The 27,978-nt window shown below is 57.7% G+C and overlaps 2 protein-coding genes across 2 annotated transcripts in view; one reads left to right on the plus strand and one right to left on the minus strand.

The window, feature by feature from the left end:
* The window catches only part of PPFIA4 (PPFI scaffold protein A4), a 32,259-nt gene extending 9,550 nt beyond the window's left edge, over nt 1-22,709 (plus strand). Inside the window, exons 10-30 of the mRNA XM_087828934.1 lie at nt 322-405; nt 636-767; nt 886-948; nt 1,567-1,658; nt 3,516-3,612; nt 4,871-5,079; nt 5,850-6,090; nt 6,453-6,488; nt 6,613-6,746; nt 6,971-7,137; nt 8,825-8,918; nt 9,370-9,451; nt 9,862-10,062; nt 10,360-10,422; nt 10,995-11,021; nt 12,340-12,515; nt 14,567-14,664; nt 15,223-15,398; nt 18,330-18,398; nt 20,379-20,520; nt 20,659-22,709. Of these exons, the coding sequence (XP_087685060.1) occupies nt 322-405; nt 636-767; nt 886-948; nt 1,567-1,658; nt 3,516-3,612; nt 4,871-5,079; nt 5,850-6,090; nt 6,453-6,488; nt 6,613-6,746; nt 6,971-7,137; nt 8,825-8,918; nt 9,370-9,451; nt 9,862-10,062; nt 10,360-10,422; nt 10,995-11,021; nt 12,340-12,515; nt 14,567-14,664; nt 15,223-15,398; nt 18,330-18,398; nt 20,379-20,520; nt 20,659-20,717 (2,442 nt within the window). The 3' untranslated portion in view covers nt 20,718-22,709. The remainder of the gene's footprint in view (nt 1-321; nt 406-635; nt 768-885; nt 949-1,566; nt 1,659-3,515; nt 3,613-4,870; nt 5,080-5,849; nt 6,091-6,452; nt 6,489-6,612; nt 6,747-6,970; nt 7,138-8,824; nt 8,919-9,369; nt 9,452-9,861; nt 10,063-10,359; nt 10,423-10,994; nt 11,022-12,339; nt 12,516-14,566; nt 14,665-15,222; nt 15,399-18,329; nt 18,399-20,378; nt 20,521-20,658) is intronic.
* Nucleotides 22,710-24,494: 1,785 nt separating this feature from the next.
* On the minus strand, nt 24,495-27,099 carry MYOG (myogenin). Its single transcript, XM_016211580.2, has 3 exons — nt 26,510-27,099; nt 25,843-25,924; nt 24,495-25,286 (listed from the first exon to the last, which is right to left on the minus strand). Exons 1-3 carry the CDS (start codon nt 27,053-27,055, stop codon nt 25,165-25,167), a joined length of 750 nt encoding a protein of 249 aa, XP_016067066.1. The 5' UTR covers nt 27,056-27,099; the 3' UTR covers nt 24,495-25,164.
* Between the last annotated feature and the right edge of the window lie 879 nt (nt 27,100-27,978).

Raw genomic sequence — 27,978 nt, forward strand, 5'->3', positions numbered from 1 at the left:
ACCCTGTGTCTGTTGGTTGGAAGAGCCACCCTTTCCCTCGTTACCCAACCAGCTGAGCCACACTGGCCAGGGCCCAGATGTTTTAGGCCAGGCCCAGAGCAGGAAGAAGGGGGTAGGGAGGACTTGGCAGGGACTGGAGTGCCTGGGAAGAAAGGCAGGGGATGGCAGTTTGGCTCAAGGACAGCAGGTGGAGGACTGGGCTCTGTTGGTCCCTAAGGCCCCAATCCCCAAAGACCACCCTGGCACCAGGACGCGTGAGGCGGGCCACCTGAACAGGAAGGCGGACATCTGTGGGCTGCACTGACCTATCCCTGCCTGCAGGCTGAGGAACGGCATGGAAACATTGAGGAGCACCTGCGGCAGCTAGAGGGCCAGCTGGAGGAGAAGAACCAGGAGCTGGCAAGGGTGAGGCCCCGCACGGCCCCCCCCAGGATAGGCTGTGGATGGGGCAGGGAGGAAGCCGGTGGGGAGGAGCCACAGAGGGGCCGGAGAAGGTGGTCGGGAGAGCTGGAGAGAAGCTCCAGGAGGGTGAAAGTGGGACAGGCGAACAGGGTGGACTGGGTGGCTCCCCGGGAGGACAGCGGAGTGGCCCTGGGGTGACCTTGGGTGACCTGGGGCGATGGCTGACGGTGCAGGTGCGCCAGCGGGAGAAGATGAATGAGGAACACAACAAGAGGCTGTCAGACACTGTGGACCGGCTGCTTAGCGAGTCCAATGAGCGCCTGCAGCTCCACCTCAAGGAGCGCATGGCGGCCCTGGAGGAAAAGGTGCTGTGCGGTGGGGCAGGAGGGGCGAGGCGGAGGAGCTGGCTGGCCTGGAGGGCCAGGGCAGGGCAGGGGGATAGGAGCCCAGCCGGGTCCCTAGCTCACCGCTGTCCTCCCGCAGAACACGCTGATCCAGGAGCTGGAGAGCTCCCAGCGGCAGATTGAGGAGCAGCACCATCACAAGGTACCAGCTCCCGCTGCCTGGGAGGGCCGGGTACTGTGCCGGGTGCAGCTGCTCTGGGACCCGACACAGAGCCAGCCCATTGGCTGGACCATGTGCACACGTTAGTTCACGGATCCTCACTAGAGCCCGCGCAGTAGGTGCGTTACATCTGCATGTAGGGAAGAACTGAGGCCACAGCACAGAGCATAGACTGGGCAGCAGAGACCAGGGCCCAAGGAAGGACCCAGTAGGGCTTGGTGAGGCCTCAGACCGGTGGTTCTGGGAGGATCGGCCACTGTGCCTGCCTCCCAGTGTCTGTGATGTGCAGAGGGCTCGGGCCCTCTGCTGCCCAGCCTCCAGGGTCATGCCAGGTGTGGTGAGGGCTCTGCAGGCCTGCTCCCAAAGTCCTTCCCCAGGCAGACCTTTCCTGCCCCAGCACTGCCTGCCTGCCACCCACCTTCTGTTTGGTCTTCTGTCGGACCTAGTGTCTGGTGTGATCTGTGGGCCTGGCCTGGGCCTTGGCTTTGCACTCCTCAGTTCATTCTGCTGCTTCTCCCCAACTCTGCTGCCCTCTTTGTCCCTCTCTCCCCTCTCTGCCCCTCCCTGGCCCCCACCCCATACCGGGTCTGCCTGGCACAGGGCCGCCTGTCCGAAGAGATTGAGAAGCTGCGCCAAGAGGTGGACCAGCTGAAGGGTCGAGGGGGGCCGTTTGTGGATGGCATCCACTCCAGGTACTGGAGCACGGGAGGCTGGGCTTGCTGGGAGGGGTCCTGGATGGACCCTGAGGAGAGAGACTTCCTCCCACCAAAAGACCGCCCAGGACCTCAGGGTCCTCCTCCTACCCAGGGTGGGACACAAGGCCCAGAGAGCTTGGTCAAAGCCACCCAGTTCATTGGGAAGTTTAGAAGGGAGCCCCTGACTTCCAAGGGGTGCTCCGCACACACAGGACACCCTTCCTCAGGCCATGGACACAGGCCATGCTTCTTGCTTCTTGATGGATGCCCTGGAGAGGGTCTGCTGCGTTACACGCTCATCCAAGGCCCACAGCCTGCCCGTGGGAGTGTCTGGTTCCCTCTGGTTCTTTCGAGACACCTTCTTCAGGGGTCTGCAGGGTTGCTGCTTGAGTTGAGGGCTGACCACCTAGGTTCAGCTGGCAGGCAGTGGGCAGAGAGGTAGCGGGACAGATTGAAATGACACATCAAGAACTCCCTTACTGTTACTCACTCAGATGTGCATCCCTTTCCTGAAAACATTTTAAGAGACGGTGAGTGGAGCCCTCCTAATGCATGAATTAGGCCCGTGTTGCAGGGAACGTCTGGGCTTCTCTCCGTGTTCTGTGAAAGCAGCTGCCCATGGCTCTCTGCCTGAGGCAGGAGGAGGAGACTGGAGTGAAACCATCTAGGTTCACAGCCTGGCTGTTTTCTCCCCAACCAGAGTCCTTTAGACCAGAACCCTCAAGGCAGTTGGGAGCTCGGGGCAGTGGGGATCAGCTTCCCTGCAGAGAGGTGAAAGGAGCCGTGTCTGGTGTGCGTGCGTGGGTAGGGCTTGAGTGAGGGAAGGGGTGCTGAGTTTGTGGGTGTTGGCAGTAAGACTCAGCTGCATCTTCACAGTCGTCAGGCATTATTGTGTCGAGTGTGGTGGGAAGCGGGATGAGACAGAGTGCAGTAGTTGGCACTCCTCAGACTTCTCCCTTCCTACAGGCTGCTCGGGAGAGACCAGCCCGATTAGTAAGACATGCCCAGGGTACATCAAGCTGGTTGCCACCGCTTGCTTTCCTTAGTGGTTGGGAATCCTTGGCTTTGACTGTAGACACACTGGGCCTGTCATAGAACTGGTGCTGCATTGTAGGGGTGCAGATGGGGAGAAGCAGAGACTCCCCTCTCCCTCCAGCTGCCTTGTGGAATGCGTTATAGGCCCACCCTGTCCCTTTGCTTTGAGCTTGCTCAAGGCTTGCAAGCTGGGAAGGCACCCAGACATCCCAGAGGATCGTTACTGGGGTCCTGGAATCTCAGGGTTGGAATAGACCCCTGTGGCAACCCATGTCTCTGGTACAGTGTCAGGGCCTCCCGAAGCTTTCTGGGAATGGAGAGTATGCCTGGGTGGAATTTTGGCCAGGACTCGGTCCAGATTATGGGGAGACCCAAGGCAAGTCGCTGGGGAGAAGACTAAAAAATAGAGACCCTCGGAGTTGAAAGGACCTAAAGAGATCATCCCTCCCAGCCTCTTGGTGCCAGGAGCCCTCCCGCACCCTTCTCCTCCGAGGCCCAGAGCCTCGCTGGAATGCTGCTGTGATGGGGAGCTGGGCTTTTCTAAAGTCACCAGTTGCTCATAAGCCAACTCTTGCCGTTCAGAGGAGCTTCTTATGTTAAATGGGAAGCTGCCTCCCCAGAGCTTTCTCCCTGGATTGTTCTGATCCCTGGAGCGCCAGAGAAGAGTAAAACTCTTGCCTACAGGGCAGCCCTGAAACCATCAAGGGTAGCTCTGTGTCCTGGAGAGACTTCTCTTCTAAGCCAAGGACCTTGACTCTGTGGGCCCTGTGCCTGTGAACCTGGCTCAGCCCCCACTTTCTCCCCTGCCCCTCATGCAAGGCCACACGCGGGCAGCACAGTGGACCTGCGGTTCTCCCTGAGCACGGCCCCCCAGGGCCTGCGCCGCCGCTACTCACTGCGGGAAGAGCCTGCCAAGGTGAGGGGGGAAGGGGGAGGGTGGGGATCTCCCGGGAGTTTGGGGTCAGTTCGGCCGCGTGCCTGGCTCCAGTTTCACAGTCGGCTGGCGTGTGGTGCAAATCCTCCCCCTGCCCCCCCCCCCCCCCCCCCCCCCCCCCCCCGTGTCAGGGACAGCTGCAGCCCTGGGGTGGGGCCTTGGCAGCTGCAACAGCTGTGTCCCCCCCCCCCAGCCTCCTGGTCCCTGGGGCCCCACTGAAGTGTGTGCACATGTGCCTGGGTGTGCGGGCGTGTGGTTGGGCAAGGGTCTGGGGGGCAGGATGGAATTAGCATGCTTTCTGGAGCAAAGCTGTGGTTTATGGGGGAAGTGGGAGGGATGGCAAGTTAGCTGACCCTGGGATGGCACCTGGAGTCTCCTGAGAAGCTGCTGTGAGTTCTCACCGAGTCTGTGGGGGAGCCTGGAGGAACAGGAAGGATAAGGGCGGCCTGGTTAACCTACTCTGTCCCCAGCCCAGCCCCCCTCCCCCCAGTGCTCCAGGGCACCAGAGATACAGGCAGAGAAGGAAAGAGCTCCTAGTCTGATGGAGAGTCAGTCTGAAGGCGCCTCTTTCTCTCTCTCCCCTCACACTCCTTTCTGTTCATGAGAACACAGCCGCTGCCCAGGCCCCTCTCTGCCCCAGCCCCCTCCCTTTTCTCCTCTGTGCTTCTGGCTGTCCCAGCTCAGGTCTGTGCCCTCTCTTACAGGCCTCTGTCCACCAGAAGCGTTCGCAGGAGTATTTCTGAGAAGCTAGCTCTTCTCAGGGTTGACCAGAGGTCCTGCTGTGTGCAAACTGTGGGACCCAAGACAGCCCTGGGTCACCCTTTGTTTGTGTTCTAGTACTTACTTTGTGCCCGACACTGTGCTAAGAGCTGTGATCCTCACAGCTGCCTATGATGTAGGTCCTGTGACTACCCCATTTTACAGATGAGCAAACTGAGGCACAGAGCTGTGAACTGACTTCTCTGTGGCTGCACAGCCAGTGTTGGCTGGAGCATCTCTGCCTCTGGGATCTGTCGCTAACTGCTTTTCTTGTCTAGCTCCATGACAGTCCAGTAATATTGCTTAGACTTTGACGTGCAAATAAGTCACCCAGGCCTCTTGTTTAAGTGCAGGTTCTGCACCTGGAGGTCTTGGGTGGGGCCTGAGGCTCTGCATCTCTAACAGGCTGCTGGGAGACACCACTGCTGCGGCTCTGGGTGGGTGTCCGATGGCTCTTCCTCTTCCCTCCTTCTTTGCTAAGGACTGGGAGCCGTCTCCACTGCCTGGTGTGCGGGCCCCCACGGCCGCCCCTGCCTTCGACAGTGACCCTGAGGTCTCCGACGCGGATGAGGGTGGGCCAGGGGGTCTGGTGGGCTCCATGGATGTCGTCTCCCCCAGCAGCCACTCCGACGCGCAAACCCTGGCCATGATGCTGCAGGAGCAGCTGGACGCTATCAACGAGGAGATCAGGTGAGGGCCGTGCCGCGTGAAGCCGTGAGCACCTGAAAGTCTCTTACAGATGCTCCTGAGAGTGCGACCCTCTAGGGACCCTGAGGTTGTGGCCCAGCACTGGCCCCAAGAGGCGGGACCTCAGACTGACTTCCCGGGGCTGGGGAGGCTGTGCTCCTGCAGCTCCTGCAGTGGACAGAGGGCGCGACTCCCGCTCACCCAGGCTGTTGCCCTCTTACCACAGTCTCTGGGGGAGGCAGTGGCATCTCCGCTTTGCAGACAAAGGGACAGAAACCAGAGAGGTTAATTGATTTCCTAACGTGGCTCAGCGAGTAGCAGAGCCAGGATTCAGACTGGGGCCTAACCTGCCCCCACAATGAGGCATCACGCAGAAAGCTACCCAGACGGACACTTTTCCTGCCTTGGTAGAGAGTTTGTTAGTGTTTAGGACCAATGGCAAGGGAAAAGCAACTGCTGTTGTTAAACTGGGAGTTTTGTTGCTTTAGCCCAGCTCATAAGAAAGAGGAGACTGTTTCTAAACTGCAGTGGGCTCTGCCCGGTGACACCAGAAGCACATGCCTCCTGCTGGCCTGCTGGGGCTGAGGTCAGAGCTAATGGCCGGGGCTGATGGCCGGGGCTGAGGGTCAGAGCTGATGGCCGGGGCTGAGGGTCAGAGCTGATGGCCGGGGCTGATGGTCAGGGCTGATGGCCGGGGCTGATGGCCGGGGCTGAGGGTCATAGCTGATGGTCAGGGCTGATGGCTGGGGCTGATGCTGGGTCTGAACCTCCAGGATGATCCAGGAGGAGAAGGAATCCACGGAGCTCCGTGCAGAAGAGATTGAGACGCGAGTGACCAGCGGCAGCATGGAGGCCCTCAACCTGACCCAGCCGCACAGACGTGGCCCTATTCCCACCTCTCTGACTGCCCTGTCCTTGGCCAGCACGTCCCCTGCCTTCAGTGGCCGCTCCACACTGAAGTTTACCTCGCGCAGTGCTGCCCAGGACCTGGACCGAATGGGGGTCATGACCCTGGTGAGAGTCTCGGGACAGTAGAGGAGCAGCCTGGTCATCACTGGGCTCAGCTCTGGGGGCTGCACGGGCTCCACATCTTCCTGTGGTGTGCGCGCACCCTACATGTCAGGCCACCAGCACGTCCTGGTTCGGGAACGGGCCTCTCCCTGGGTAAGAAAGGTGCTCAGGAAGCCCACCTGCCACCCACGCCTCTTCTCCCTTCCAGAGGGGGCCCTGATTAATTTTTCTGGGCCACCCTTTTCTGGTGTGATGTTCTTTTCGGACCTGCACAAGGCCCTGAATCCTGTCGTCTTCTAAGACCTGGGGCTCCCCTTGGGGTGGACTTCCGGTGAGCCTGAGTCATGCTTTGCTCTCTCTTCCAGCCCAGTGACTTGCGGAAGCACCGGAGGAAGCTGCAGGTGAGTGCGGCCTGAAGGCAGGCCCCCTCTGGCTTCTCCCCAGGGCCCAGGGCCTCCCCACTGCGTTTCTCCTGCGGCCTCGGATCTCTCCCTCTATCCCCTGATGGCTCCGCTGTCTGTTCAGTCCCCAGTGTCTCGGGAACAGAACCGAGAGGATAGAGCCGCCATAAAATGTGAGACTTCCCCTCCTTCCTCACCCAGGACGCTGCGGCGGGAGACGCTTGGCCACCCAGCCCTGAGCCAGGAGGACGGCAAGGGGTAAGGGGAGCCAGCCCCAGCTGTCTGTCCCCCAGCCACCTCACCTGTCCAGGTGTCTCAACACCTCACTTTTCTTGAAACACCATCGGGGAGGACAATCCCACGTCCCCCTTGTCACCTGCTCTGATCCCCCCCCCTTACTGTAAGTTCTTCCCAGGCCTGACCTCCTCCCTCCTGCCGTCATTTAAGTCTGTTTCTTCTCCCCTCCTGGTGCCACCCTGCAGTGCCGTGGAGGACCAGGGCAGCAACCCCAGCAGCAGCAGCAGCAGCCAGGACTCCTTGCACAAGGGTGCCAAGCGCAGAGGCATCAAGTCGTCCATCGGCCGCTTGTTCGGGAAGAAAGAGAGGGGCCGGCTGACCCAGCTGAGCCGCGATGGAGCCACGGGCCACGGTCTCTGCCCCTCCTAGCAGACGGGCTCGAGCAGAGGGTCAGAGGCAGGCAGGGCTTCTGTTAGCCTGTTGTTCCACCGCAGATGGCCAGGTGGGGCTCCCCCACTCCCGTGTCAGGCAGCAGCTGTCAGAGGGGTTCCTGTGTGGAACAGAAGGTGTCCACCAGCCAGCGAGGAGGGTTTCTGACGTTCTGTGCTCAGCACCCTCAGAAGCTCCTTTGTTCTTCAGGAGAGTCAGGTCTTGATTAGAACATATTTCTACTCATTTGGCCTCCAGGACTCTACATTTCCTAATGCTGGTTATGGCTCTGTAGGCCCTGTATTCAAGCAGGTGCTGGGCAGCAGGGGCACTGCACCCGTGAGATGGTGTGAAGTCCTAGCACGTGCTCAGCACGTGGTAGGCACACAGCCCGTGCTAGCCCTCTGCTTTCCCTCCCTCTCTCCTCGCGTCCCCATGTCTCCTCAGTTCTTTGTTCAGCAGACATTTATTGAGTAATTCTGGATGCAGGCTCAGTATTAGGTCCATTCCTTCAAGGAATGCTAATGAAAAGGTGAAAATGAAGGGACGATTCCAGGACAGCATAACGACAGCGAGATGCCCGAGGTGCCTCGGGAGCTCTGGACTCAGCGTAGCGCAGCGGGGGCCACGGGAGCAGCTGCCTCCACTGGCAGGTCTGAGAGGGGTCAAGGCCTGGGTGTGAGAGTTCTGTCTGCGATGGAGTTTTCAATGTGGGTAGGATAGGGTGGGGAGTGGGGGGGAGGCTTGGACCTGAGACTGAGACGAGCTTATAAGGACCTGGCAAAATCAGCCAAAGAGGTTTAGAAGCCCCCAAGGCAGTGGGCGCATTCACCAGTTTCATGCAGGGGAGGAACCTGCATGATCAATGAGAAAAGGAACTTTGGAGCCCAATACATAATTGCATAATTGCATAATTATACCTTCCTGCACCCGGGAAGGTATGACTCAGAACCTAGCGGGCGGAGCCGGGAGGAGGGGGAGGGAGGGACACCTCTGCTCCGTGCGGGAGCCTCAGCAGGCGATGGAGCCTGCCCCCTGCACCGGGAGCTGAGCCGCCGCAAACCAGGGAGCTGCGGCCGATCAGTGGAGAGGCTCTGTGTGAAGCCTCCTGATTCCCTATGTTCCTCCCACCATGTTGGCACCTAACCCTAAGCCGGCCTCTCAGGTTGGTTTCTGGATCAGCTGCCCTTGCCAGGACCTCTAGGCGTGTGCCCTGTGTTCAGGAGGTCGGTGGTAGAAGAGGGCAGACCTGTGCATGTTCCTCTGTGGTTTTGGCAAGTGAGGGCACCCGAGAAAGGCCATCCCCCCGCCCGACCTGGGTCAGAAGAATCCTCTCTGAGCCTCCTCGTGCCCTGCTCTCTGGGTCTCCTTTACACCTTGGTTTGGAGGAGGGACAAGTTCCGGTTAGGATTCTGCTGCCGTTAGGGTCACACAATGTGGCTCCATCCAGCTGGAAAATGCCCTCAGGGCTGAGGCTCCAGGAGACTGGGCTGGGGTAGCCTGGGCGCGGGGACACTGAGAGGAGGCTCCCGGAATTGTGGGTGGTCCTGTCGGGCCCTGGCTTTCAAGCACTGAGGGAGTAGCTTCCACTGGTCTGCTCCCCAGTCCTGGACCATGCCAAGGGGGGACCAGCAGAGGGTCTGACTGACCTGCCATTGCTTCCCTTCTAGTTCTGCTAACAGACTCCGAGCTCGGGCTGCAGGAGCCCTTGGTGCCTGCCAAGCTGGGGACCCAGGCAGAGAAGGACCGGCGGCTGAGGAAGAAGTGAGCACCGCAGGCCAGCTGGGTGCCACCCACTGCCCGGCCCCCGGGGCACCACCTCCTCCCCCTCCCCTGGGTGCCATGGGACTGAGCTCAGGCAGCCAGAGCCCAGCAAGGCCCTTTCTTAGCAGAGATGGCCTGGTTTGTGTGGTCACAGCAGGGCTGGGAGCTGGTTGTCAGGATGACCTGAGGAAGGAGACTGGGGGCTGTGGCTCTGGCAGAGCAGACGGACCTGTCTGTGGGTCGGGCCGTGTGCAGAGTGAGAGCCCTCACCCTCGGAGATGGAGGGTTTCTGCACCATGCCTTCTGTCACACTGCCTTAGGCGCGAAGCAGAGGTGGCAGTTCAGGGGCGGGGAGAGGGGAGCCCAACATAGGGCACAGCCCACGGTCCCTGGGAGTCAGCATGGTGGAGAGACTGGGAAGGATTGCTGAGTCTGTTCCTCTCTCTGCAAGACATCAGCTGCTTGAAGATGCCCGAAGAAAAGGGATGCCCTTTGCCCAGTGGGACGGCCCTACCGTGGTCTCCTGGCTGGAGGTAACCTAGGCAAAGGGGTTTGTTCAGGGCCCAGGGGTGGGCGAGGACTCCTCAGGCAGAACTTTCCCAACATGCTTCTCCCCTGCCAAGAACACGTGTGACCTAGCACTTTCCCCCACCCTCCATGCCTAGCAACACAGCAGTTACCGTGATGGATTGGGGCAACAGTCACCGCTAAGCCAGAGCCGCCCACAGGCAGTTTGACTCTATCCCCCCGGAGCTGGTCGCCCTCGGTACTGGGAAACCCTGTCTCTTCCCAGGCTTGTTTTCACTGTAAATGAGAGAGGGGTGTTTGATGGTGGTCATCTCCACATTTGCCCTCCTGAGGCCCTGGCTGGGGCCTGGCCTTGCCCTGGGTGTTGCCCAGCTCTTGGAGACAGGGCTGAGTGACCCCATGCCCGTATCTGCAGCTCTGGGTAGGGATGCCTGCCTGGTATGTGGCAGCCTGCCGGGCCAACGTCAAGAGTGGGGCCATCATGTCAGCCCTGTCGGACACGGAGATCCAGCGGGAGATCGGCATCAGCAACGCCCTGCACCGGCTCAAGCTGCGGCTGGCCATCCAGGAGATGGTATCGCTGACCAGCCCCTCTGCCCCGCCCACCTCCAGGACTGTGAGTGCCCCCCCCCCAGGACGACTTCTGTAGTCTCCCATTGGTCTTTGGGGAGATGGTAGCTGTGTCCTTCCCTTCCATCCCCACAAAAGGTTCCACCTGGTCTTCAGAGGGGTGGCGTTGATTCTGGGGTCCCAGCAGGCCCAGTTCCTGCCTCCCACACGACACCATGGGCCCTGGGCCGGGCCTGTGGGCAGATTGGAAAGGGAGCTTTGTCCTTGTCGTTGGGGGTCCCAGCCTGATGGGGACACCTGGGGACCCACTGCAGGACCAGCTACATTTCCTTTCTGTCTACAGTCGTCCGGGAACGTCTGGGTCACCCATGAAGAGATGGAAACTCTGGCAACATCCACTAAAACAGTGAGTCAGCCCTGGGCTCGGGGTCAGGGCTGACAACCCCCCAAGGGTGAGGGGAAGGTTGTGGGAAGTTGACCCAATGTGAGATTAGTGTCCCTGATGTGCGACCGAGCTTGTTCTCAGGTAGAGGGTGGGTGGGGAAGAAGCGAGACAAAGTGGTGTGTGTGCGTGCGTGCGTGTGCGTGTGTGTGCATGTGTGTGTGTGTGCATGTGTGTGTGTGCGTGTGTGCGTGCGTGTGTTCGGGGTCCATTCCACCATCACAGCTCGGCCCAGGCTGCAGGGGCTTGAGCTCGCGTGCGGAGAGCTTTGCCCTGTGTGGGCCTGGGCCCAGGTCCCGCCTCCCGCTTGAGCCCTGTGCGGGGATGGGGTTGGGCTGTGCTGCTCCTACACACACACTTGCTGCCCTCTTACCACAAACATGGCACACCCCAGCCTCCTGTTCTCTCTTCACCAACACAACACGCTTCCCCTCGTCACCCGCCCGGCCTCTCCGCGTGGGCTCCCTCTGGATGGGCCCCGGGGTGCCTGCAGTTGACTTGGCCTGTTTCCCCTCACGCTGCACGGTTCCTGCTAGGACAGTGAGGAGGGCAGCTGGGCTCAGGTAAGACTCCCCTTGTCTGGGACTTGGAGTTCAGGGCAGCATCTCCCACAGGTGCTCCTCCTGCTGAGGACCCTCCCTCCCTGTTCCCCTTTAACTGCTGTCCAGGCTTCTCAGGTTGGCAGGTGAGGAGCCCTGGGGGGCTGTGCCCACCTCGTGCCTGCCTCTTCCACCAGTTGGACTCCCTTCGGGAATAATGAGATGGGTTGGAAGAATCCTCTTTCTCCCTCTGCCCCTCTTGGGGGCCCTGGTGAGCTGAGCAAAGTCCTCTTTTCCACTCACTCACTGAGCAAGTGTTCTCTGAACAGGTACAAGGCATTCGGCCCTCCCAGGCTCTGGATACAGGAGTAAACAAACTGAGCCTTCTTGGGGCTTATATATTCTAGTGGAGACAGGCAGTAAACACACAACCAAACCCGTGGACAGCGAGTTGGGCGAGTGCCATGGAGAGTGTGGAGCTCTGAGTTGCACGGCAGATCCTCACAGGGAAACCTGTGCATTAGGGATGTCACTCCATCCGCATGCAGCGAGGGAGTGCCTGGGTCCTCAAAATACAATGTCAGGATGTTATACTAAAACAAAAACAAGCAAAACTGATAGTGTATTGCTTAGAGCAGTGATTTTCAACAGGTGTGCTGCAAGAGTTTTTAAAACGTGCAATAGCTGACTATTGAGTCAGGGGCACTGACCTCCTTTCCCTTAGATTGTCAAAAAGGTGACAACAGGCAACGCAACAATCCAGTGTGAATGAGTCAAAATCATACCTTTTTTTGTCTGATCTGCAAAAAATACAATATATTTTTTGGTGTGTTGCAGAATTTTAGTAATTAGTTTATGTGCTGTGAGAGGAAAGAGGCTGAAAATTGCCGTCTTAGAGAAACACATATTGGTGATTGTAAAAACTGTTGAGACTTTTCAAGCAAGGGATACAAAGCCCAGCGCAGTGGGCCCCTAGTGGGGAAGAGCAGACGGCCGTCCTGGTTTTTCCTAGTCTGGCTTGCTCTGCCCTGCAGCCGGTGCCCTGGGCACAGCAGGGGTGAGCCTGCAAAATCCGGAAGGTGGCTGCCACACAGCCACAGCCGCGTTCCAGGGACTGGAGGGTCACGTCCCCTGCTCTGGGTAGCTGCTCTGTCATTAGTGCAGATAATTGGTATCTGAGTGGAACCATATGGTTTTGGGACCCAGAAAAGTCCCATTTAAACCGCAGCCCCAGCACTCCCAGCCCCTGAGCAAATAAGCTGAATTTTCACTGAACTGCTGAGGGGGTGGGGTCCTGTGTCTGTCAGCCAGACAGGCCACTGCAGCCTGCCTTCTTCCCTAGACTCTGGCCTACGGGGACATGAACCACGAGTGGATCGGGAACGAGTGGCTGCCCAGCCTGGGGCTGCCCCAGTACCGCAGCTACTTCATGGAGTGCCTGGTGGATGCGCGCATGCTGGACCACCTGACCAAGAAGGACCTGCGGGTGCACCTGAAGATGGTGGACAGCTTCCACCGGTAAGCAGGGCGGGGCCGGCCACCGCCAGACAAGTCCCTCCTGCTCTGGGCTCTGTCTTCAGGATAGAGGCGCCCCATCTTTTTCTGTGGCCCGTTCTGGGTGGTAACAGCTCCCTCTTGCAAAAGCTGAATTCTCTCCTGTTCAACCCTTAAGACACAAAAAGTCGTATCTCTTTAGTTTCACTTTCTTGGAGGTCTCTCCCAGGGCTGGATTCTCTGTTTACCCTGAGAAGACTCGACAGAACCCAGCATTTAGGTTAGGTGACTGATTCCTTCTGAGCTGGAGGAAAGGTCTTTCTGAGTGCCTGCCCTGCTGATGTCCCAGATCTGAGCCTCGCAGCTCTTGACCCACCTTCTCTTCTATAGGACGGTATCCAGTCCTCCCCTCCTGTTTGCTGAAAATATCTTCTGTTCAAAGGTGTCTGCTGTGGAGGTCCCAAATTGGCAGCCCGTGGGCAAGATTTGGCCCACAGATGTGTTTTATTTGGCCCACATGGTATTTTAAAAATTAAGTATTTAGTTGCCAGTTTTTAAGCACTAGGAAATTTCACACAGAATTTTGCATGTCTGGCTCTTCAAAAACTGAAAGGTCTGTTGACACTTGCAGCATGGACACAACCAGCTGGAGCTGGATAGGGCAGCCCCCTGAGGTGTAGGTGCTCTCCGGCCCCCAAAGCCCCCCCAGTCCCCCCAGCCAGCTCTCGCCCATTTGAAATATGTGTGCCTGGCCCCAGGAGGCATTTGGGTTGGAGAACAGGTGGCTGGAAATGTTTTGAGGAGTGGTAGGTTTTCGGAAGTCCTTTCTAGCACTAGCTTCAGGCTGCACAGGCCTGTAGTTCCTGGAAGGGGTGTCTCTGAGCTGTGAGGCAGAAGGTCTGGGGGAGCTGAGGGCCAGAGGAGGGAGCTGTCTGCCCAATCTAACCTCACAAAGCAATGGCCTCAATTGTAGAGTGAAGAGAAGTTGGGGTTGGCAGAGTTTCTCTCCCGTTCCTCAGCCTCACAGATGATGGCACCCAGAGGCTATGAGACAGTGCCGTTCAGGTTAAGGAGGGGCAGCCACGCTGATCACTGCCCCGAGAGGTAGTGAGCTCTCCATCACCAGAGGGCCGAGGCACAGGTGTCCTGACTCCTGCATTAGGTGGGCTCTTGGTGTGATGGCCTCTTGGGTCCCATGTAACCCACAGCTTCTGTGGTTCTTGATTATTGGTTGTCATTTAGCAAGTGCTCCAGAGTGCTCCCTGTGCACCTGCTACATTGTAAGTGCTTTCAGTCCTTCCCGTGAATTACTGTTTTAGTCATTAAGCATTTATGATGTGCACTGTGTGCCAGGCACTGTTTAGGAGGTTGAGATCCATCAGGGAACAAAAAAAGTTTCTCACCCTCATGGAGCTTTCGTGCTAACTGGCAGGCTACATCATAGGTATCAAGAGGTGATAGGAAAAAATTAGAACCGGGTGGAGGGGCTGGGAGTGTGGCCTGGGGGTGGTGATGGTCATATAGTCAGGTGGGCATGGGGACATTTGAGCAAAGATATAAAGCAGCAGACTGGGGAGAGTGGTCCAGGCAGCAGAACAGCCAGTGCAAAGGCCCTGAGGCCTGTGGCAGCCAGGCAGGGATGTCAGTGCCCCTGCAGCCGAGGGACAGAGCATGCAGCCAGGGAGCTCAGACGACGGTGTAGGAAGATCCCACAGCATCTGTGGGCTTTTGTGAGGAGTCGAGTGAAATGGAACACAAAAGGCATCTCGTTTATGCTTTTCCCATGACCAGTGGGCAGCCAGGTCTTTGTCACTCAGTTTCTGGAGAGGGAGGGATGTGCTGCTTTCCTTGTGAGAACCTTCCTTTCGTGTGAGGCCCATGCCGGGCTAGGGCTAGGGGAGGATAGACGTGGGGAGGCAGAGAGGGAAGTGGCCTTGGTGGGTCGTGTGCAGGCAAGGAGCAGAGTGGGCTGGGGGCTGTTTGTGTTGGAGGATGTGGGTGTGGACATGGGGCAGATTGGCCAGAACGTGGCCCCTGAGGCTGTGGCGGCTGGGGGGGGTGGGCTGTGCCTGCAGAACCAGCCTTCAGTACGGCATCATGTGTCTGAAGAGGCTCAATTACGACCGGAAGGAGCTGGAGAAGAGGCGGGAGGAAAGCCAGCACGAGATCAGGGGTGAGCGTGTTGCCTCTAGGCCCTCCTCTGAAGGTACAAGGAGCTGGGGGTAGGGTGGGGTGCAGGGTCCTCCCTCCAAAGCTGAGAGGGAAGGAGTGGGGGCTCCAGGACTGAGGAGGGAGATATGGTGCATGCCCACAGGATCCTGCCACCTGATGGGGAAGGAGCCCTGGCCCCGTGGCCGTCACCCCCACACCATACACTGGCACCACTCGGACTATTGCAGGGAGTCCCCAGAACTGCACTGTGGACTGGCGTGAGGCTGGAGCTTGTGGTCTGGGTGGGGCCGGACAAGAAGGAGACCTCAAAGGCAGAAAGAGGAAGCCCTTGCAGCCCAGGGCTCTGGGGAGAAGGCAGGAGCCCGCTGTCCTGACCCTGAGCCCTGCAGGCTGGCAGGGACAGAGCAGAATGGGGCTGGTGCCCAGGAGCCTGGTGCCAGGGAGGAAAGAGGGGGCCACACATGGTGGGGAACTGAGAGCAGGGAAGGCTGGGCTCTGGCCTGGGGAGCCCCACCTCTGCCCATTTGGCTCTTTCTGCTCTTCCTTTTTCCGCCTCCAGACGTGCTGGTCTGGACCAACGAGCAGGTGGTGCACTGGGTGCAGTCCATCGGGCTTCGGGACTATGCAGGGAACCTGCAGGAGAGCGGTGTGCATGGTGCCCTGCTGGCCCTGGACGAGAACTTTGACCACAACACGCTGGCCCTGGTCCTGCAGATCCCCACACAGAACACCCAGGTGGGCATCTCTGGTGTCAGGGACCCCAGCTTACTCACCCCAGTCCTCCTCTTCCTCCTGCACAGGCTTAGAGAGTGTGGAGGGTTCTTCTGGGACCGGACCCCAGGGGATCACCACGTCCCCACACCTCCAGGTGGTCCCTGGGAGTCACCAAGCCCCCAGGAGCAGGCGTGCTTCCCACACAGAGTGCCTGGCACCGTGCCGATCCCTCAGGCACCGTCCTCTCCTGCCTACCTGTTCCTCAGCATGGTTTCCTGACCCGACCTCTTAGATGACAACTAGCCCTGGGGCCTGAAGGTCCACTCCGTAAATTACACGTCTTCACTGTCCTGGGAATGCCATCCGAGAATATATCTAAACTCTCTTGAACCTACTTGTGTTCGGCTTTCTCCCTTCCTGTGGATAATGGACTCTAGACATACTACCTCTGTGCAAAGTATTTTCTGATTTTATTTGTCCTAAAAATGCCCTGGGGAGCCCTGGGGAAGAGAACAACCTCTGCCCAGTCTTGTAGGTTTGGGAGCATTTTTTTTTTTAAAAGTTTCTTTATCTTTATCGTTGAAAGTATTACAGATGTCCCCTTTTTACCCCCATTGATCCCCTCCACTTCGCATCCATCCCACCCCCAGGCCTTCCCCAACTAGTGTCTGTGTCCATGGGTTATGCTTCTAAACGTATAAGTTCTTTGATTAATCTACCCCCCCCCCCGAGACCCCTTAGTCTGCTCCATGTCTCTGGTTCTACTTTGTTCATTAGTTTATTTTGTTTATTATATTCCACATATAAGTGCAATCATGTGGTACTTTTGTCTTTCTCTGCCTAGCTTATCTCACTTAGCATAATTTTCTCCAGGTCCCTCCATACTGCCCCAAAGGAGAAGAGATCCTTCTTTTTTTTTTTAAATATATCTTTATTGATTTCAGAGAGAGGAAAGGAGAGGGAGAGAGAGAGAGATAGAAACATCAATGATGAGAGAGTCATTGATCGGCTGCAGCCCACAACTCGGGCATGTGCCCTGACCGGGAATCAAACCCTGATCGCCTGGATCCTAGGTTGACGCTCAAGCGCTGAGCCACACCCGGCCGGGCGAGATCCTTCTTCTTTACAGCTGCGTAGTATTCCATGGTGTGAATGTGCCACAGCTTTTTTATCCACTCATCTAGTGATGGGCACTTGGGCTGTTTCCAGATCTTAGCTATTGTAAACTGCGCTGCTATGAACATCGGGGTGCATATGTTCTTTCTGATTAGTGTTTCAGGTTTCTTAGGGTATATTCCTAAAAGTGGGATCCCTAGGCCAAATGGCAAGTCAATTTTTAATCTTTCGAGGAACCTCCACAGTGGCTGCACCAGTCTGCATTCCCGCCAGCAGTGCACCAGGGTCCCCTTTCCCCACACCCTCGCCAGCACGAGTCATTTGTTGATTGGTTGATGGTGCCATTCTGACAGGTGTGAGGTGACACCTCATTGTGGTTTTAATTTGCATCTCTCTGATGATGAACGGCAGGTGTCTCTTGGCCATCTGTATTTCCTCTTTAGAGAAGTGTCTATTCAGGTCCTCTGCCCACTTTTTAATTGGATTGTTTGTCTTCTTGTTAAGTTGTATGAGTTCCCTATATAGTTTGGATAGGGGGGATGTTTCATTTACCAGTTCTCAGCTTTTGTGATTTCATAACTCCGGTTGTGTTGCCTCTGGCCCCAAGTCCTTGTCTCTGTGGACTCTAAATTCCTTTAGCCTTTCCTCATATAGGCTCCCTCCTGCCCTGATCACTTTAGCCGCCCTTGTCTGGACAGAGTGCAGCTGTCAGGTCTCTTGAAATTCAGCCCCAGAGCCCCAGAGCCGCACGAGCTATTCTGGCAGCAGATGTGTTTTGGCTGGTGTGAGGGGAGGGCTCTATTGTCTTGGAATTCTGGGTAGGGGGTCGCCTTTTGGGGGTGATGGCAGCACACGGGGCTAGGGTGTCCACTAGGCTCTCTGCAGTCACAGTGGATAGCGCAGACCCCTTGTTCTCTAAGGAGAGCTTGGATTTCCCCCGAGATGTGTTTTTTCTCTATTTGCTCACCTCCGGCCTGGTCTGCAGCTCCTTTCCCACAATCTTGTGAGATGTTTCCAGTTTGAGTGTGGTTCTCACGGTTGTTGCCCAGAGGAGAGGGCCGTCCCTCCCAGTCACTTAGAAAAATCTTATGTTCCCAGTCTTCCCTGAACAATGTGGTGATGGTTTTCACCTGAGTTCTCCACCTGTGGTTTCTCGTCTCTGCATCACCCCTTTTTGTGGACGGGATTCACCCGAGAGCAGGAGCAGGGTCCAGCCTGTGCTCAGCCTTCTTACTCTCCTGACGCTGTCATGGCTCAGCTGTTGGGGAGGTGGGATCCAAACCAGTAGGAATCCTTTGTTAAAAATGGTTATAATATCTAGTGGCATTTTTGAAAACTTGCTTATTTCTGGCATTTCCCAAGACTCACAGAGATCAGCCCAGGGCCACCAAACCTATGACTGAGCCACCTTCCCAAGTTAAGTTTTTGATGTGGGGCCTTGTGAAATATATTCCCTTAACCTAAATAAGTTAAATCCTTACTACCCATGGCCTACATGCTCATTTATCCCGTCCCCCCGAAAGGCATGGTTTTCACTTAATATAAAATGTGGGTTTTTCCCCAATAAGTGAAGCCTGTCCTTCTATTTGTCCTGTGACCATACTTTTAAAAAAGTTAGTTTTCTAATTTGCTCTCTAGGAAAGAGCCCAGGCTCACAAGTCATTTGACTTATAAGAGGACACAGGTTTGTGTGAAGGGGCGGGTCAGTTAGTGGGTTAAATGCCCTGAAACCCCATGTCTGCCCTTGGACTTGAACCCCTAGGAAGCAGGTGACAGACAGAGGGCACAAAGCCCACTAACTGCAGCCCCCCCCCTCCCCTTACCTGTGGTCTCCAGGCACGCCAGGTGATGGAGAGAGAGTTCAACAACCTGCTGGCCTTGGGCACAGACCGGAAGCTGGATGATGTGAGTGCCTGCCATGAACTAGGGGCCTTGGGATTGGGTCATTGTTGGTTCTTAATGCCCATCAGAGACGCCTGACGTGCCACCCCACCAGGTCCCTGAGGACAGCTCACTTTCCTGTCCCCAACCTCATGTGCCCTTGCCTATCAGGTCTGCCTTAGCTTCTTGGTTCCGGACAAGTTACGGAAGACCCCGGACTGTGGGTCCTCCGTCTTCACTGTGCTTCGTGCAGCAGGCCCCCGATGCTGGACTGCTGGCCTCTGAGCCACCTTAGTGCTTCCTTCTTCTTTGGGCTAAACCGGCCTGTGTGGGGTGACCGCTCTGCCTCAGCAGACAGGACATGTGAGACACCAGGACTGACTTGTGGAGGGCTTTTCTGCACGGGGTACCCTGGAATTTGGAGTGTGTTGTTAACAAACATGTATATCCACACATATGTGTAGTATACGTGTGTGTGTGTGTGTGTTCCAGTCGAGGAGGTAGACTGTCGGACACCACTCTCAGAGATCTAATCTCCCCAGTGCCCTGCACTGTGAGCCCTCCTGTTCACCCCACACACCTGGGGTCATGACCGTACCTGACAGGCGAGTTGTGGCAGAGCAGGGCTGAGCTCTCCCCTGCATCCCACGCCTCCAGAAGTGTGTGCACCTGGCTGCCCAGAGCTGCTAAGTGGGTGACGTCAGGTGGCAGCTCCATGGGTCTCTGGGATGCATCTGGGTGGGGCTGAAGAGGACTGGTTCTCACTGCTTAGAGTAGATGGTGGTACTGGTGGTCGTGGGCACAGGAGAGGTCCATCAGCAGCAACCTGGAGCATCTCGGCAACTGTTCTCTCCATTAATTCTGGTTCTCAGTTTCCCCTCTCAGGCTCCAAGGCCCTAGAAGGCTGCATCCAATTCTCCACCTGCCGGGAGAGCAGGACTCAGGAAATGAGCAGTGCAGCGGGGAGAGCATGAGACTCTAGGGGACGGGAGGAATATGGAATCCTTAAGGTTGGCTTAAGGTGGAAACGAGATGGGGGAGCAAGGCTGTGGGCTCGGTAAAGGGCACAGAAATGACAGGAAAATTAACTCAGGGATGGGACGCCTACACAGGAAGCCAGCTGCCATCTGTTCACTCAATAGTACTTACTGAGTGCCTGCAGTGTCCTGGGCACGAGCAGGGGCCAGGGAGGCACTGATCGAAAGATCAGTCTCTGTCCCATGGAATAAAGAATTTGAAAGCAGGGAGAGGTTAATGATATAGTCTCAGAAGTACATGTGAAAATGCTACTAGGCCCAGGGCTGAGACAGAGGCATGTGGTGCTAAGAACGAATGGGGCATTTGGCCCACTTGGGGTGTAAACAACAGACCCTAGGAGGGGCTGAGTGGGTTGTTGAGGTGACACATGGTGGCAGCACAGGGCGGAGGACATTGGGCTCTGTGCCCAGGGGCATCCTGGGGTTACCTCCCCGGTACCCTTTGGCAGAGGTGGTTATTTTGGAGAAGAGGCTGGTGTTGGGGAGGGCAGAGCAGGGCTTCCCACCCATCCTTAGGAGCCTGCCTTTCACTGCCTCGCTGCCTGATCCGTTACTCAGTGTCCCTGATCCCGTTGGGTGGGCAGTCTGGGGAGAGTGGATTGTTACTCCTGCTTGAGAGACAAGGAAACAGGCAGCTCAGGGTCACTCAGAAGCCAGGTCTGACTCCTGACCCTCCTGAGGTCCCAGAAGGGAGGGGTGGGGTGGGGGCTGCCTGGCGACCACGTCCACGGGTGACACGGACGGGAGGCACACTTGAAAGGTCATGGGGTGTTCCAAGCCCAGTTTGAGGTGACTGGGGTGGGCAGGGAGATGGTTCAACTGCGTGATGGCGACAGATCCCATCAGAGGGGCCCCTCCCTCCGAGAGACAGAGACTTTCAGTTGCAAGGCAGCCACCCGCTAGAACCAGCCGTGACTGTCCGCCCGGGCAGGGAGTGGAGGTGGCATTTCCTGTGTCCCCACTGCAGGGGGAGGACAAGGTGTTCCGCCGTGCACCCTCCTGGAGGAAGCGCTTCCGGCCGCGGGACCTCTCGGGGGGCATGCTCAGCGTGTCCACCCTGGGGTCCCTGCAGCCTCCACCAGCCCCTCCGAAGAAGATCGCGCCTGAAGGTGAGTGACGGGCTGGACACCCAGCTTGCCCCCTGACGCTGCACTGACCCTGCTGTGGCTGTGGCCGTGGCAGCCCAAGCGTGAGCGCTCACACTAACCGCCGCCCTGTGTGTTCTCCGGGCTGCTGACTTCTCCCAGCCCGGACAGCCGGGGCGCAGAGACCAGAGACCTCCACGGTGCGGACCTACTCCTGCTGACCCCTCCCCGGGTCTGGGGTCTGGCTAGTGTGCCCGTGGCGGTGGGTAAGTGGGCCAGGCCCAGCCCTGAGCCCTCCCTGCAGCCTCCCTGCTCCTCCTGGCTGGCTCTGGCCCCGCTCTGCTGCATCTGGCCTGGTGCTCATGCTTGCTAGCCAGTACCCTGCAACCCTGCTCTCCCGCCTCAGGGCACTGACTCTGCTCACTGCCAACGCCTGTCTCTCTCTTTCTTTCTTTCTCTCTCTCTCCCTCTCCCTCTCTCAGCTCACTCCCACTATCTCTATGGACACATGCTCTCTGCCTTCCGGGACTAGCCAGGCCCCAGGGTTCCACAGGCTCCTGCCAGCCCGGACCCCTCCTGCTCAACCCCTTCCTCCCATGGCTCCCAGCCTCCTCGGTGACTCTCCAGTTTTCCTGGATCTCAGAATATATTTGCCCACCCACTTGGGAGTCCACTCCCCCAGTCCCCCACATATTCTTTGTCGTTTCCTGTGGATGTGGCTGGTCCTCCTGCAGTTGTGCAGATTCTGCAGGAGGCAGAAGACGGAGCCCTGGCGGGTGTGACTTCACCTCCTTCCTGGTCCTGGCCTGGTCTGGACTTTGACCTCCGACCTCCATGGGAGACCAGGACACTGCCCAGGGCTGGGACAGCCTTGGCAAGAAAAGGGCACTTCGGACCCTGCCGAGTTTGGGCTGTTTGGCCTTCTGGTCCCTGTCCCTGTCCTGGCTGTGCCCAAATGGCTGGACACCTGTGGCTTCTGCCTCCAGGATGACCTGCGGGCTGAAGGGCTGCAGAAGGCCTGTCCTCCTGGGATGGTGAGGATGGGAGGAGGTCCCAGGCCCTGGCTTAAGCTGAATTCCAAGTGTGAAATTGAGAAGAATCTGAGAGAAATGGGCCCCTGAGGTTTGGGCCAAGGGTCCAGTGGGGAAACTCTCAGCCCCCCACTCAGTGAGGTGCAGGCTGGCCAGCGGGAGAAGAGCCAGAGATCTGTGTTGGCCTCTCCCCTAAAGGGCATGGGGATGCCTCTGGCCTAGTGTGGGATGGAGCTGCTGCTGGTCTGAGGGGATGGAGTCTGTGGCCCTTAGCTCTGGGCAGAACAGAGCTAAGCAACCAGGCACTGCCAGCTCTGCTCCCCGCACCCTGCCCCCTTGGCCCATTCTGTAGTAATTCCAGCCTGCAGCAGTGCTCCTGATGGTGGGTTGAATATTCATTGACCTCAGTATCAGGTTTGGTAGAAAGGTCACTCCCCGGAAACCCTCTTCCTCACCCATTCCTCACGCTGCCGAGGTGCCTGACAGTACTTGGGACTGGAGTTCAGGAACCCAGGGCTTCATCCAAGTGAGAGTGGAGGCAGGTGTGTGCAGGGGCCACACTTCCCTGAAGGTGCCTGAGTGGCTGATTTGTAACCTTATAGACCTGGGTTTGAGTGAGGCTGGGCTAGCCGGTGGGGCAGTGCCAGGGCTCAGTGCCTGGGCCACCTCTCAGCAGAGGAGAGGTCCCCGTGCTGGGCTGGGTGGCTCCCCACGTGCCCTGCCCTCCCTGTGCATCAGCCACTGCAGAGATGAGTGGGATGGGGAGAGAAAGCCCCTGTCCCTGGGTGATGGACATGAGGTAATGGAGAAACCCCACACCCCTAGGTTGGTGGAATTGGGGACCACAAGGCCATATTACTCTGTCAGGGGACCTGATGGGCTAGTAAGCAGCAGCTGGTGGGACGCAGGTCCCTTCAGGGCATCTTGGAATATTTCAGGGAGGTGATGGAGAGAGACCTCTGGTCAGTGACGGGAGGCTGTTGTCTGTTGACCAGACTAGACCACTGCCTTGGTCAGTCTATGTATTTGCAGAGTCACCAGTGGCCTGAACCCCTCACCAGCCTCCTGTGTCTTATCAGGCCCCTGCTCAGAGCTGTGCGGGCTCAGGGCATCAGGAGGGTGTGTGTGCGTGTGTGTGCGTGTATGTGTGTGTGCGCGCGCGCGCATGTGTGTGTGTGTGTGTGTGTGCACGTGCACGAGCGCTCACCAATAAACAGCCTGGTTTTAAGACAACTTAAAAATGGCTCTGGTCCTTTTCAACTTGGAGCTCAGCTGACGTGTCCATGTTCCTCCCCAGTCCTAAGGGTGGTAACCTGGGAAGTGAGGATCAGAGCTGTAAGAACTAGTAGCTGGGAACCTTCTGTTTGCTCACATAACCACAGGCTTGAGGGAGATGACTGTTTGGGTTGCTGGTGCCCCAGGGGTGGGGGAGGAGGGGCTGATACCTCCCCTTCCCAGTAATTATTTTTCCTTCCAGCCTGATTCCCCAAAGGCTACTATTTGGCAATGTTTGATTAACCCAGTTTGGTCTATTGTAGGAGCTTCCACTGGAGGCCAGAACTTAAGCTGATTTCCCTAAAGAACCACTCTCATTATTCATTAACCCTTATCTGTAATGCAATTGTGGAGGCTAAGCTTTCATTAGTTTAGGAAAGTCCCTGGGCTTCGGTGACAGCTGAAGCTGGCAGAGCCTGCCCTCACCTGTGGAGCCCAGCAGCTCCTTTCTCCTGGTGGGAAGCAAATATGTAGGCAGTGGCCACCGGGCCATGGCTGGCACCACCAACCCTGATAGCCGTTGCTCAGGACTGTTCGTTCTTAGCAGGTTATGAAAATGAACTTCAGTTTCCAACTGACATGATAACTGAAGAGGAATGATGTAAAAATGCATCCAGCAGCCCCAGAACCTACCAGCTCCTTAAGGGCCGGAGCAGACTCTCCTTACCCCAAAGGCCAGTGAGTCAGGGAGGCCGAGTCTTGGAAATGGCCCAGGTGTTCCCTTCAGCCCTTCCCAGAAGGTCAGGCTGGAAACACTGTGATGCAAATGCAGAAGAAAACCCCACATGCAGGGCAAGGCAGGTTGGCCCACCTGTGATTCCCAGCAGGCCCAAAAACCCCACATGCAGGGCAGGGCAGGGCAGGTCGGCCCACCTGTGATTCCCAGCAGGCCCAGCCCTGACACTCTCCCCACCGGGCCTGAGCCCCAGAGTGGGGCCTCCTTGTTTTATGCAGAGTTTCTGGGGAAACCCTGGGGGCTGCATGTAATGATTCTGAAATTTGCAATAAATCAGACACTTAACCTGAAACAGTTGGAATTAATAAAGTTTTTAGTGTGTGCTCGTGGTCCACTGAAATTCTAGCTCCTGATGCCTCCCCAGCTGACCCTCAGGTGATGTCTAGAATCCTCGGAAAGCAGCAGCCTCTGCATCTCCTTTCGTTGCTCTTGGTGAGCCCCCACCCCTGTCCCCCAGCTGCATCTCCTTCATCCTCTGAGCTGCAGACTGGGGCACAATCCCCTTCTGCCTGGCGAATGGAGGGCTGTGGTGGACAGACAGTGTCTGACTCCGGTCAGCCTGATTTGGTCATTTCCCACTTCCCTACGTGCTCCTGGGACAGTTACACCAGAGGAGAGGTAGGGATTAGGGAGGGAAGCCCACGCATTCCAGCTGCGCCCCTGCCCACAGGCTGTGGGCTAAATGCCAGGCATGTGCTCAGTTAATCCGAGGACCTGGTGGGATGTCAAGTGAGTGCCCAGTGTCATGAATCAGAGGGTGATGGACCCTCAGCAGGGTGCCTTGCACCTGGCCTGTGGACCAGACCTGGCTTCCTCTAAAGTAGCAGAAAGAGCAGGGGTCTCAGGGCCTGGTGACCACCAGCAGCAGGGCCTTGGAAGCCCATCCCTGGGGGTGTATGGACTGAGGGGGAGGGGGAGGAGCAGCAAGCACCCCTCTGTCTGCATCATCACGGACATCTAGCACCCAGTCTTTATTCATTTTTTAAAAAAGGAAATCCAAATAAGTTAGCAAAAAATTACAAAACAATAGCAAAACCACACGATGCTTTAGTTATCAAAGGAAATCACCCCAAGAGCCCCTGCCCCCCACCCCTGCCTGTCCCTGGCAACTTTGCTCAGGACACTTGGTCAGATGGCAGCTTCACAAACAACACACAAAACAAACAAAACATAAACCCACTGGAAGGTTCCCAGTATTCGCTGCAGAATCTTGGCCCCCCAGGGACTTGGGAACAGAGGACTGTCCCTTTCTTCTCTCCCAATTTAGGGCGGGCCCAGCCCGGCCACTGGCATCAGGAGGAGGCACGGACAGGAAGTTCAGGGTGGAGTTGAAGGCTGCGCTATAATCAAAGGGAGGCTCCTGAGTTTGCCCCTGAGCCGGGGCACACGCGGGGTGCTCTGGTCCCCTGCTTTATCTCCCTGGAACGGGGATGGCCCGTGCTCTGAGCAGTCAGCTAAATGAGAGCACCCATTCCCTCTCTGGGTGGTGGATTAACCTACGGGTGAGGAGGGGGACAGGCTGGCTTTCTGGAATCAGGACAGCCTGGCTTAGGCGGGCCCTCTGCAGAAGTGGCGGCATCTGTGGACAGCCTGTGGGCCCCCTGGACGCCGGCCCGGCAGACAGCCTCAGTTGGGCATGGTTTCATCTGGGAAGGCCACAGAGACGTCCTCCATGGTGATGCTGTCCACGATGGAGGTGAGCGAGTGCAGGTTGTGGGTGTCCGTAGGGTCAGCTGTGAGCAGATGGTCTGTGGGGAGGAGGTGGGAGGGTGTTACCTGGGCTATACCGGGTGTCTCAAGACCCAGGCCAGTTGGGTGAGCAAAGGTTAGGAGTTCTACTGCTCATCCCCACAGCACGTGCATGATGTGTGTGCCTCCTCTGTGAACTTGCTCGTGGGGCTGGGGTTGGAAGCAGCTCTTCCGACTGCGGTGGGGGTGGAGGTAGGTGGAGCTGTGATGGCGTGTCCTGGGAGATGGACCTGCCCTTGCTGGTCAGTTAAGCAGCACTGACTCAGTGACCCCCAGGGACCCCTGGGACAGGGACAGTCTCCTCCCCTTGGAGAAGGTCAGGCAACAGGCACCAAGTACCAGCTGGGAGTTGCAGGAGGCTGGGGCCTTTTTAACAGGTCAAGGCTTCAGGGAGGCACAGGGCTCCCAGTCCCCCACTGGGACCCTGGGTTCAGTAGGTCCCTTCAGAGGCCAAGGGAAGAAGCCAGGGGCAGGGAATAAGGTAAGAGGGGCCACCTGGGCTGGACACAGGCTGAGGGATTTGAGCCAAGCTGATCAGGGTCCCATCTCACTCACCCGCTGGGTTGGGGCCGAACTCCAGGGCGCTGCCCCACTCTGGACTGCAGGAGGCGCTGTGGGAGCTGCATTCACTGGGTACCTGCAAGATGCCGAGGCCCAAGGTCAGGCACAGCCATTCCAGGTGGTGTCCTCTGTCCAGTCCCATTGGCAGAAGCTCCTGTGCCAAGGCTACAGCCCCCTAGCCCAGGTCACCTCCATCAGGGAACTTCACAATTAGCCAATTAGCCCCTTCCCTGCCTCCACCTGGCCTTAGATCCCTGGTTTCCAGGCCTTTCCTGGCTTTCAACAGCTTAAAGGAGTGTCTGGTTTTCCTGACCCTGGGATCAGGGTGTCCGGTCCAACCAGGGCCTCTCTGTGCACGTGCTGGGGTTCCAGGTAGGGGGCAGAGCTGTCCTCACCCCTGTGCTTGGCCCTGCTCTTGGGCCCCATCCCCAGGCACTGCAGCCAGCTAGCTCTAGACTTGCTCCTTGACCCCTCCTTCTGTCCTCTGCCCACCCCTCCATCTCTGCTTGTCCTCCCAAAGTCATTGTCCTGTCTGGAAAGGACACTGAGACATGGGGGTCAGCTGGACAGCCCAGCTCTGACAGAGGACTGTCAGATGAGCCCCATGTGGGGGGCTGAGGCTGTGCCTCCTTCCCCGGGGCAGGTTGGGGCAACCACTTACCCCTGCTTGGGGACCGCCCCCGCCGCGGTAGCGCAAACCCCGCTCCTCCTGGTTGAGGGAGCTGAGCAGGGCCTGCAGGCGCTCAATGTACTGAATGGCACTGCGCAGAATCTCCACCTTGGGCAGCCGCTGGTTGGGGTTCAGCAGGGTGCTCCTCTTCAGGGCCTCGAAGGCCTCGTTCACTTTCTTCAGCCTGCGCTTCTCTCTCAGGGTGGCCGCCCGCCGCCGGTCCACGGACACCGACTTTCTCTTGCACACCTTACACGCCCAGGGCAGGCACTGGCCCGGGCAATGCTCGGGGGTCCCCAGCCCCTTGTCTTCGAGGGGCCCCCGGGCCTCGGGGCTCAGGCTGAGCTCAGTCCGCTCGTAGCCTGGCGGCTCAAAGCCTTGGAGATGGACGGGCAGGTAGTTCTCCCCGTCGTAGAAGTGGGGCTCCTGGTAGAAGTAGGGGGGCGTCTCATACAGCTCCATGGGGTCGGAAGAGGCTTGTTCCTGCCACCAGCCCCCAAGCTCCTGCAGCCCCTCACGCCAACTGCTGGGTGCCATTTAAACCCTCCCCGCTGGCATGGAACCAGAGATAAATATAGCCAACGCCACGGAAACCTGAGCCCCCTCTAAGCTGTTGCTGCACATCAAGACGTTCACAGCGGATTAGACGTGAACCCCCCTCTGCCTGGCCTCCACCCACCCACCCAGCCTGCCTGCCCTGGCCATCAGCTCCTGTGCCCCGGGAGGGAGGCCACGGGTGTAATTCGATTAGTTTTCATTTCTCCGCAGCCCCCATGGGGCAGGCAGGGGAGGTGGGGGGACACACATTCTCATCTGCTCCTTTCAATTACTCCTGGCGGGGGGCCTGCCTGCGCTCTCTTTGCTAGTCCTAAAGAAGTGAAGTTGTGGGTGGGTTTCGGCTGGAAGGGGGTCTCACGTCATTTAATTCACCCCTCCGCTTCCTGACAGCACTCTAAGCCACCCATCAGCCAGATGAGACTCCCTCCCGGAGGGCAAGGCTGCTGCTCGGGCAGGGCAGGCATGGGAGCTCAGTGTCCGGGGACAAGAAGGGCTGAAACTCGGAATAAGTGGCTTCCACTCCTGGGTTTCCATAGCAGCTCTGACATCGTGTCTCTTAGGGCTCATGTGACTGGGGATAAATTGAGGAAAGAGGAATTTTGGGGTCTTGTTTCTCTTTTTGGCAGGGGTCAGTGGAAGTCCTGAATGCGCTGGTCACGTGGCCTCCATCCCCACCGTGGAAAGCCAGCGGGAACAGAGCCCTTCCACGCAGTTTAAATCTCCCCTCTCCCTCACCACCTGGCTTGGTGCTGTGTGGACTAAGTCTGATCCCTCCTCTCTGACAGATGAGACTCATGCTCAGTCCCACACAGTGATGAGGACAACAGAGGAAGAGAAACTGTGTGGGGACTTTGAGAAGTTGTCACAGGGAGATGCGAATGCAGCTTGAAGGACCCTGCTTC

Source organism: Miniopterus natalensis, chromosome 21 (genome assembly GCF_054644295.1).
Source record: "Miniopterus natalensis isolate mMinNat1 chromosome 21, mMinNat1.hap1, whole genome shotgun sequence".
Classification (NCBI taxonomy): Eukaryota; Metazoa; Chordata; class Mammalia; order Chiroptera; family Miniopteridae; genus Miniopterus; species Miniopterus natalensis.